At 41.2% G+C, this 10,760-nt stretch overlaps 2 protein-coding genes across 2 annotated transcripts; both read right to left on the minus strand.

Annotated features, from left to right (window-relative positions):
• Nucleotides 1-370: 370 nt before the first annotated feature.
• On the minus strand, nt 371-2,725 carry LOC115677470 (40S ribosomal protein S12-like). The gene is made up of 5 exons (XM_030600646.2): nt 2,635-2,725; nt 1,992-2,037; nt 1,030-1,318; nt 834-899; nt 371-594 (listed from the first exon to the last, which is right to left on the minus strand). The coding sequence occupies exons 2-5, from the start codon at nt 1,997-1,999 to the stop codon at nt 535-537; spliced, it is 423 nt and encodes a 140-aa protein (XP_030456506.1). The 5' UTR covers nt 2,000-2,037; nt 2,635-2,725; the 3' UTR covers nt 371-534.
• Nucleotides 2,726-4,383: 1,658 nt separating this feature from the next.
• LOC115677461 (uncharacterized) lies at nt 4,384-8,382 on the minus strand. The gene is made up of 8 exons (XM_030600636.2): nt 8,262-8,382; nt 7,438-7,526; nt 7,251-7,314; nt 6,156-6,233; nt 5,661-5,737; nt 5,482-5,548; nt 5,290-5,397; nt 4,384-4,804 (listed from the first exon to the last, which is right to left on the minus strand). Exons 1-8 carry the CDS (start codon nt 8,331-8,333, stop codon nt 4,775-4,777), a joined length of 585 nt encoding a protein of 194 aa, XP_030456496.1. The 5' UTR covers nt 8,334-8,382; the 3' UTR covers nt 4,384-4,774.
• Between the last annotated feature and the right edge of the window lie 2,378 nt (nt 8,383-10,760).

Consider the following 10,760-nt stretch of genomic DNA (forward strand, 5'->3'; position numbering starts at 1 on the left):
TAATTACCAAACTGTTGGATATCTTAATAGAAAATTCCAAGAAAAAACCCCAAGGTTAGACGGCCCAGAGCCTTTTTTCTAAACATCCCTTAAATGGATCTCCATGTTCCAAATAACCCCGCCTCGTCGCGGATGATAACAAGCAACTCCCAACCATTGTTGGCTTACAGCCCGTGAATATCCAAAGATGCACAAGTGTTACTTACTCCTAGCTAAATTCGTCAAAGACTAGACCGATATACATCAAAAACTAAAAAGACATACCGACTGAATCAAGCATCAAACATTAAACCACCATCTGAGAGGATGTGATGCAGAGTTCTGAGCCTCCCAAATCAGATGGCTGTGCAGGCACCTTCATGGAATATGATGGACTGAATCGGAAAATTTTTCAAACTTGATAATTTGATACATCCCTCATAATTGTCAGCAGAAACTGGTCAAAAATAAGACATGGTTCAACTATAACCATCACAAAACCTCGGAGCATTCAACTAAGCAAAGCCTCTCCTGACCGAAATCGCTTCGTACTTCTCAGTGTGACTTCACATACTCCAAAACGACATGGCGAGCCTCGGTCTCTTCTCCAAAATCCTGCAAATTGATAAAATAGTAATGAGGGGGCTTGACAAAGATTATCTGCAAGCAGAAAACGAAAGTTCTACACCAGCATTAAGCATCATAGATGACCACTTATCTGTTCTAAAGTTATGCGCATTAGTAAAATTCTTCTATGATTTGTCAGTATCCTAAGGCTCTCACTCGACATCGAGAGAAATAAGATAGGCCAGCAAGAGGTTACTAAAATCAGACAGAGATTGTGAATTAAGTACCTTTAGAACAACACAGGAGCAACCGACGACCTTCCTTGCTTTTCCTTCAGAATCAATCTTGCATAACTGCAGAAACAATTCTATTAGAAAACAAAATACTGACGCTGCACTGGACAGCTCAAACTTGGCGATTCATTCATCTGCAAAGCTGTATGAAGAGAAACACGAACGAATTGAGAGTAGACTTATGACTTACCCCAGCCCACTCGCCGAGAGATTTAGCACTGGGCACGTTGATCAAACTGACGTTGTGCTCACTGCAAAGTGCCTTTACAAGTTTAATATAATCAGGCTGATTGCAGTCCTCTGCTAATACGCAGAGCAATGCGGCATGCTTTTCAATTGCCTTGGCGCCTTCATGGAGACCACGTACAAGCCCGCCGTGGGCCAAAGACTTCCTCAGGACAATTTGTAAAGCGGTCATGAGGTCCATGGGCTCACCAGGAGCCGGTGCAGGGGTCTCAGCAACAGGCACAGCTTCTTCTCTGTACAACAGAAAGAGACGGGAAGTGCATGAGTTAAAAGAGAGTAAACAGGATAAAATTGCAAACCTCCATAATGAAAATAATGGAATGCTCCTACTGCCCTAAAACAACAAGAAAAAAAGAGCAGCAATATCACATAATTTGAGTTGTCATTTCAGTCCTTGCACAAAATAAAACTCTTAGTCTCATTCCTTCAAATATTCAAAATTCTGCAATATCAGCCAACAAAACTTGTTCAAAATCACATGCGAGTCCGATTGTGCCGTAGAAAACGTCATATCCCTATCTCCAAAATAGAATGAACAGCTTATTCTTGATGTGTTCAGATACGCTTGGATACATCTATCCACATTTTGGAGGAGCTATGATGCTATAAATATCTACTCTAAACTCATACCATTATCAGCAGCAAACACCCATTTTCTGGATTTCCAAATTCTGAAAGGTAAGTCTAACCCTCTTTTCTAAATCAAAAATTTCGTTAACGCAACAAAGCTCAAAGCCCATGAAAACGATGTCTTTCTTTCAAAATCAAGCTAAACACAAACCTGTGTCTAATCTTCTCAGTGAATTAACAATAGAATTCCACGTTGCAATTTGCTACTCGTGATAGGTACATAGAAGCAACAAAATATGGTAATGGAACATAGAGAATGGCTTTATTTCCACTCACCCCGACATTTTTTCCGATTGACGATCAGGCTATAGACTTTCCCTTCCTGTTACAAACAATAAGATAAGGCGCGGCTCACATTAATAAAACCAGAAAAAAAGAAGAGAAACGGGGGAGCAGCAAAATCAGGATTCAAAGTACACTACTGCCATTCAAACATGCTGAGAACCTCACCCAAGTGCTCCTTTTATCTCAATCTATAAGGGAGAACCTCACCCAATTGGTTCTTTTAGCAACATAAAAAAGACAAATACACTATAAAGCAGAAGAGTTCAATCAATCCAATATGTGCAGGGCGATCCTTGAACTCAAAAAGCAGACAGAGAAATGCATGATGAAACATGAGAAACACAAAATGTCCCAAATTTGACATAAAAAATCACAAATTTTGTATCGCCAAAAGCCCAGTGACATCAAAAAGCTCATGCCCAGAACAAAGAACACCACGAAAACCAATCAAAACCACCAACCTCACTCACACATCATCTTCAATGGATCAAAAAGATCAAACCTTTATACTCTAGTTCAACTCCTAGGCAGGAAAGTGCATCGAATTTGAAAATTTTCAATCGAAATATTACGAGAAATCGAGTTCAGTGATTAAGGGGGAGGCGAGAAGGGAACAAAAAGAGAGATTGCGGACCTTTGCTTCTGCCGACGGCTGCTCGTTAGACTGCAGTTGAGCGAAGATGATGGATTCACTGATTTTATAGGGGGTTCTAAGGCCAAAAACCCTAATTTGGTTGAATTACCGAATTACCCTTTTAATTGTTTTTTTGCTAGTTTATTATAAGTTCGAGTTTAATAAAGTTTGAAGGAAAATGAATCATATGTAAAATGCTGTGCTTTGTTGTTGTTTCATTTCTGAAGTCGCACTCAAATAAAATTGCCCAATCTAGTCATGTGCGGTTGCTAACCTATGGTTTTCTTTTGAATATACGGCGCATCTCAATGGTGGAATATTTAGCGCGTTTTGAATCGTAAATTTTGTACCGAACACATCTCTCGATTCAAAAAGCTTATGCTTTTCTTGAATGGAATGTGAATATCCCCAAATTATAATTTTAGTAGACTCAATCAATCAGGAAAAGTGTCAAAAAAGTCCTAAACCTTTTGCATTAGTGCCAATTCAATCCTTCGACACTTGAATAGCTATTAGCCGAAAGGATTGAATTGGCATCAATGCAAAAGGTTTAGGAATGAATTGGCACCAATGGAAAAGTTTAAGAATGAATTGGCACAAAAAAAAGATTTAGGACTGAATTGACACCAAAAGATTTAGTACTGAATTGGCACCAAAAAAAGGTTGAGGACTTTTTTAACACTTTTCTCTCAATCAATCTTATTCAAGGCATGTTTGATGGAGTCTAAGTTGATATGAATACACACAATGAGAGTTCACTTCACGTGTAATTGATTGAAATTCTTGAATCTCGCCCCCGCTGGGGACTGGTGAGGGCAAGCCTCACCTGCCGCTGCCAGGCCGACCTGCGATGGCACTAGCCGGCCACGCCATCTTTGGGCGAGGTGAAACCCAGTGACGGCGAGGTCGGCCTAGCAGCGGCGAGCGAGACTCACCCTCGCCAGTGGCCGGCGGGAGCAAGCTTCGCCAGAGGCCGGCGAGATCGACCTCGTCGGCCAGAGGGAAGAAAGGCAGAAAAAAAAATAAAAAATTCTAAAATTTTTTAAAAAAATTACCACGTCAGCTTTGGCAGGACGACCGGCCGATCAGCCAAAATTGGCCGGATGAACTAAATTGGCAAAAAGTGAAAATGTTTAGAACTGAATTAGCAAGAAGTGAAAAAGCTTATAACTGAATTGGCAAACTTAAAAAGTTTAGGACTGAATTGGCAAAAGTGCAATAAGTTTATAACTTTTTAGACAATTTTCCCAATTGAAATTCTAACCTATATTGAAATGGATGTTGCAAACTAACCACTCGCTAATCATGCAACGATGTTTGGAGGTCTGCTAGGGCTGGGCATGCAGGGGTACCTCGGTGCCCGACGCAAACTCCCTCACATGCGCCGTATGTCAACTCCAATTGCTGCTTCCTCCTCCTTTAAACCCTAATTTCACGGTTTTAATCCTCAACCCCCCTCGCGTTCCCGTTCATTTCGCTCCTATCTCCCCTCCAGCCACAAAATATATAAACGCGAACCGACCCATTGACACCCTTAAATTGTCGAATACAAATAGCAATAGTCGATAGAGCAAGTTCGAACAATTTTCCTATGCAGCAAAACCTCAGCAAACACCACACTACTATTGACAACACCGATTGGACTACTACCTCAAAGCCCCGGTCGTAGCATCATGATATCATTCAAGACTCAGGATCACAATCTCTCACATATATGGCTAAATGATGATTACAGGAAACAACCATATCTCGTGCAAGGCAAACATACAAAAATTCGATTGAAATACAATAGTCAGCTTCGACGTATCGTTACAGATAGTTCGCTGTCAGCGCTAACAGCCAAATACAAGAGCTGTGTCTATATCGTCACCAATATCGCTCGAGCATTTACCCAATCCCATTTTGGAGCAACAACATGAACTGGAACGCTATAATTCAAATGATCGTGTCTGGGATAAGAGCACCATTACTCATTACTCTAGATCTCATGCTCGCTCATAAGTCAAGCTGGAAACAGGGTATATTGGAAATGACAGTGTGTCCGGCAAGTGAAAACTACTTTGCAGCAGCCAAATTCTCCATCGTGACCATATGAATCGAATCAAAGTTGATGAAAGTAACGCAGGAATGTGCAAGGAACTCAACCCAGTCTTGCTTCTCTCCTAAGTACCTAGGAGATGAAAGTACAAGAAAAGTCAATTTGATTTGAACACCAGTGTGCCATGAAAAGAGGAAAAACATACTCCTCATGGGTATTGATAGAAAGCAAAATGAGTCGTTTCTTGTTGACTCAACCATAAAGAGTCATAAAATAGAAAAACAACTCTTATTATAACTTATGGCTTGAAAAAACTTTCTGGAAGGAAAATATAACCATCAACTGGATAATTTGACCAAGAAGTGGTCATGATTATAAAAAGTTTAGAAGTGCTTGTCAACACTTAAATTGCATCATGAGACAGCTGAGATGACATTGCATTTTATGGAGGAAAACTGATAAAGGGCATTTACAGAGTCAGTAAAAAGAAATGATGCGGAGGCTCATTCGAGCATCACTTACATGAGCTGAAACGAGGGATAGCAAAAGGCCAGAATAGGCAAACAAAAAGAATTTAATGAATTACAACATAAAATGGCAAGCAGTAGGATAGAAACCTCTTCTGCAAACTTTATCAAGATTGTAGTCCGGGGTCTTTGTTGCCCGTCGACAGGAACAAAGTGTGCAGTTACGACAGCTGGAAATCCAGCACTATCCAGAACACCCTTCAATGAAGCATCAAAAAATTTCGTCAAAGCTCCAGATCGCCTAACTACCAGCTAATGAGGACAAAGCAATGTAGCACTTACCCTTACTATTCCAGCCACAAATGCCCCACAGTTAAACGTCCCCATATCTTTAGGGATAGATATAAACCTACACATCCAATGAGGTTGGATTTATCAGGTTCAGGCCATTAGCTAATAATACAACTTTAGCTGGTTCCCCGTGATTATATAGACAACATGAGCAACGAGAGAATCATTACCGGTTGACAAGGAGCTCCTTCTCGCTAATCATGTATTCATCTTCGTGTTCAGTCCCCTTTTCAAGTGAATCAGCCACCTATAAGGATGAAAAAAGGAGTCTTACAAAGGTTAAACCCACTATGGAAATAACATATACACTAAAAGAAGGCTAAGAACCATCAATTTTGAGGGAGGAAAAGAATTGCAAGTTCCATGAATGCAAGAATGTTTCTCTTCTTCTGCCATGTATAAAAAGCCCCCAGTCATATTCAGCCTAACAGCCCACTACAAGAAACAAAAACGACTTACATCTTTTAGGCTACGTTTGGGAAATGGTGGAAAATTTGAGGCATCTGGAGTGGAAAATCTTGAAAATTTTAAAATTTTGCTAGTAAGAAGAGGAGGGAAAGTTCGAAATATGAAGCATTTTCTTTCTATTTTCTTCCTCAGTATGCTCCCAAACATAGCCTTAGGTTACCATGAATGATAAAGCAGAAAAAAGCTATATGATTCACCTTGCCAAATAAAACCTTCCACACCGTGCTGTGTACAAAAGATAGAATACCCAACAAACGGGTTTCCCTCCTATTTCCCTGCGACAGAAGCAAAAATAAGCAGCAGATGAGCCAAAAATATCATATTCACAGTCACCACTCCTGTTGCATGACATCCAACATAAAAGGTGCTTATTCGTGAGTTATCAATGAAATTACATTGCATGGCACCACAGGCTCCACAGAATTCTTGAGCCAACATTATATTGTCTTAACAAAGTTGTTTTCATATCTCTTAACGTCTAGCGCCAAAAGAATAATTCACAGAACAAAAACGATAAGTCATCCGCAAAATGAGAACAAGAGAAAAAACAATAAAAGAGCTATGGGAATGGCCTAAGCCCCTGATGCAAGGATGATGGCAATGAGCAATGGTTGGAAAATGGAAGGTCACAAAGCATAATGTGCATGAAGAAATTTTTCAGTTGTTCGCTGGCAAATGTTGGAAAAGAACACAAGCTTCCGATTTAACAGTAAGAATCTATTTCAGCAATGAAAAGCATAACAAGATTTAGTTCAACAGGATTGCACAGTAAAAAGACAAAACAACTGGCCACATTCAAACTTTAACTAGCTCGCAGCAAATACAGAACATTTGTTCTGGTGATAGAATGCGTCAGTGATTCGGAAACAATAATTGCAAGATATTGAGGAACCAACATGGTCAACATTATTGAGAATCTAAGGAAGAGTCTGCCTATAAAATTTCCAGAAATCGAACACAAACTTGAAGAACTTATACACAGTATATTGATGTGCAATGTGATATAATCGAATATCTTGCATGTGCAATCAGAGTAGATCTGCCTACACGCAAAAAGATTTTTTTTATAACACAAGAGCATGTGAGATCCAACTAGATGTAACTGCAGTGATGTATCGCAACCAAGATAAAAGATGTTGTACTTCGCAGTAGTAACTATTGCGCCAAAATACTAAAGAAAAAGCCATTGATCCCAACAATACAACTTAAAAAGTTCTATTCACTTGATAAAACCTAAGAGTCCTAACAGTAATTTCCAGCACTGACTAGGGAAATCACAGTGCACATCTTACCTTTTCCCTATGGCAAAGAAGTTCCAAAACCCGAGCTCCTACAGAGTAGCCTGCATCCTCCAGCCTGAGTCATACAAGTGAGGGTTATCAAAGGTGAAGAACAACATCATCTCCCAATTTGTATATCTTGGTGGCGGCTCGTGTTTAGTTATTTGAATGTACAAATGAGAACAAGAAAAATACATACCTGCGCTCTAGCTCTGCGATATTGTCAACCTGAGTCTGGTTATACTGAACAAGCTCCGAGAACAAGAAAGAAAAAGCACTCAAACTGACCTGCACCCGGAGTAAAAACCCGTGTTGATTAGTTCTCCCGAAGCACACATAATTCATCCCATGATCCAAACAAGAGGTCCAACCATCCAACAATCCATCGCAATTTTCCTCGGCTATATACGGACAACCTAGAAGCAAAATGAATAAGAAGAATGGCTCTCAAAGCACATCTAACTACGAGTATCACTGTCCCGGCTAATCTGAAAGGATAAGAGAGCTAAGCAAGCAGAAGCGAATTGAAACTTGTCTTGGCTCTGGCTTAAAGGATCTAACTTTCGTCCTCTCCCCTCACCGGTGTAAAAAGGAGAAGACCCTTCCCTGCAAATTTGGACAACAGCAGGTTCATTTGCCGAGGATTGACCTAATTTCTCCAATAACTACCCCTCGAGAACCAAAACGGAGCCGACCAGATCGGCCATTCTAGTCCCGGCTAAACAACAACACCCAAACCCAGCACTGCATTCAAGATGAAGTGTCCAAAAACAAAGTGCGACCACAGATCGGAAAGAAGAAGAAGCCCTCGTTGCTGGTCCGTCCAGGCGAACCGTAAGAATCGAACGAAGCCATATCCAAGCCCGCGCGATCCACGGCGGCATGGAGCCGCGCGCGCAATGATCGAATTCGAGAGCAAAAGGACCGGCTACAGCGATTAGCATCGCCGCCCTTTTCCCGCGATACAAGCATTTCTATCGCACAGAGAGAGAGAGAGAGAGAGAGGGAGATGGGGAGAGAGACCTCTTGCTTGCCCTTGCTGAGAGGCTTGTCGAGGACGTTGGAGTACTGCTTGATCTTCCCGACTCCGATCATCGTCGAATGGTGGTGGTGGTGGTGGTGGTGGTGGCGGCGGCGGCGGCGACGGCGATGGAGAGCTTCCCTCTTTTTCTTCTGCGCTCTGCTCTATCTCTCTGCTTCGACTATTACGGGCCTCTGCTGCTACTGCACTGAGGAAAGGAAAAGAAAAGATTAAAAAAAACAAAACAAATTTGAAATTAATTTGGTTTTTACTCAAAATTACTAATTTCGTACTTCTATTTTCTATGATAATAAATAAAAGTTACTAGAGGTGATCGGTTTCCATTCGGGAATTAGGAACAGGACTTAACTGCTTGGGTGGGCCAATGAAAACAGCTGGCATTCCTTGAACATTACTGTCCTCTCCACAAACTATACTCTTCACAGACCAAAGGAAATAAACCGATCCGGTGCAAGAAAAGCATTACTCATCGTACCCGCTTCGTGCCATAAAAAAGGCAAACTACATTTCTGGTTCACTTCAAAATCATAAATTTCTAACTGGTCCCGACATTATCGAGTGAAATGAGCAGGGGTTATCGGAATCACTCGTTATCTCTCGACTCATGATCTCAAAAGCACGTTCCACATCGAGGGTCGCCGGCCATCTGGAGAGCCGGATGCAGCATTCTTGTTGTGGCAAGAAGACGAAGGGGAAGGAGAGAGCGATAGAAGAGATGGAAGAAAGGGAATCGAAACTCTAGAGCTGGAGGAAGAGGAAGACTCCCTCTCTTGTGTCTTACCGGCTCTGTTTTCGTTTTAAGGCTAAAATGCTGTTCAAGGAGGCGACAATTGAGTGAGAGGGAGGCGAGGGACTCGAGCAAGAGGGCGATTGAGATTAAGGTTTTTGTTTAGATTTGCGGAAGAGGGAGCGTGAGTCATGCGTGAGAAAGAGTGAGTGAGGGTTTGTGTTGTGAATGAAGGATTAGGGTTTTTAGTTTTTACATATAGAGAAGAAATTAAAAAGAAAATTGGTCCGATCTGGATGGCTTGCGTGGGCAGTTCTACACATAAAACCAAGAACTGAACTGATGCCCCCGGAAATAGTCCATGAACCGATCAGTTCAGTCTGATCCGGGCGGTTGCTTTTGCTCATCCGTAAAATTACCACGGGAATATCACTCGCAAATCTCCTTCCTCGAGTTAAAATGATTTGGTCATGCGTGCGAGATCCAACTGGCAATGTAAATTTAAGAACTTTAATCCTTCACCAATCATTTTGTTTCATAATGTATTTTTTTTTTTGGATAAGTCCACTAAAAATCGTGGAAGTGCAATTGAATTCTAAAATTTTTAGGATGTACAATCAAGTTATAAAACTTGTCAAATTGGTGCAATTTAGTCTTTTCGTTAACTCTGTCAATTTGCCTAGCGAAATATATTATTATTATTATTTTCTCTCTTTTACGTGGTATTTTTCATTATTTTCTTCCTTGATTTTAGTTAGACTTAAAAAGAAAAAACGATAATTTTTTTGAAAAAACCCAATTAAAAAAATGAAGAAGCACAAGCCCTTGTAAAAATTTTTTTAATTCTATTTGTTTTTATCAATGGATATAGTGTAAAGAGTAAAGACAAGGAAAGTATTCTTATTCCCCATTCTTATTCCCCAAATATCCAAATTTTGATGCCTAATACTCCATAGACCGTTCGGACTCCATAGGAACAATAATCAATTTTAGCTCGAATGGTTTGTAGATGAACCCTACCTTCTCCGATCCATTCAACACGTGCAATTTCTTTTACGTCGATGTGACCTGCAATTTGTACTTAAATTCCTTTTGTATCCGCCTGTTCGGTTAATTCAATAGCCTGTTTTATTGCTTTGCGAAATGAAACTCTATTCTTTAATTGTTCGGCTATAAATTCTGCAAGAATTTATTTGACATGCATTCCACTTCTCATTATCTTCTCTAAAGATTATATTCTTGTTCGAGAGAAAAGAAAATTGCCATTTTTATATTGGGTGCGTTTGGTTCGCATTGGGAAGGGCTTTCGGCGCCAGAATTTTTATTGAAAATGGCACATTTTTGTAAAAATTTGTGCCGAGAAGCTTGGACTTTTGGAAGAAAAACAAATGCCAAAATCATTTTCTATACTTCCCAAACAATTTTGAGAATCACTCAAATTTTTTTCTTCTTTCTTCTTTTTTTCTTTTCTTATTTTTATATTCATCTTCTTCACCAAAGGGACTCCGGCGAGGGCAAAGCCGGGCACGGCGAGGCGTCACAGGCGAGTGCGGCGAGGGCGAGGGTGGCCGGACCTCGCCGATTTCCTCATTGCGGCGATCGCCCGCTGCAGGCCGCCGGCCTGGGCGGCCGCCCAGATCCGCGAAGCGAGGTCGAGCCTCGCTGCGTCGCGACCCACGCCGAGGTCGCGACTCGCAGCGGGCCGAGCCTCGCGCCTCGGGCGAGGCCGAGCCTCGCCGGGTCGCGGGCCGCT

This window comes from Syzygium oleosum, unplaced genomic scaffold, assembly GCF_021117445.2.
Source record: "Syzygium oleosum isolate NSW1041296 unplaced genomic scaffold, Sole_v2.1 Sole_v2.21, whole genome shotgun sequence".
NCBI lineage: Eukaryota > Viridiplantae > Streptophyta > Magnoliopsida > Myrtales > Myrtaceae > Syzygium > Syzygium oleosum.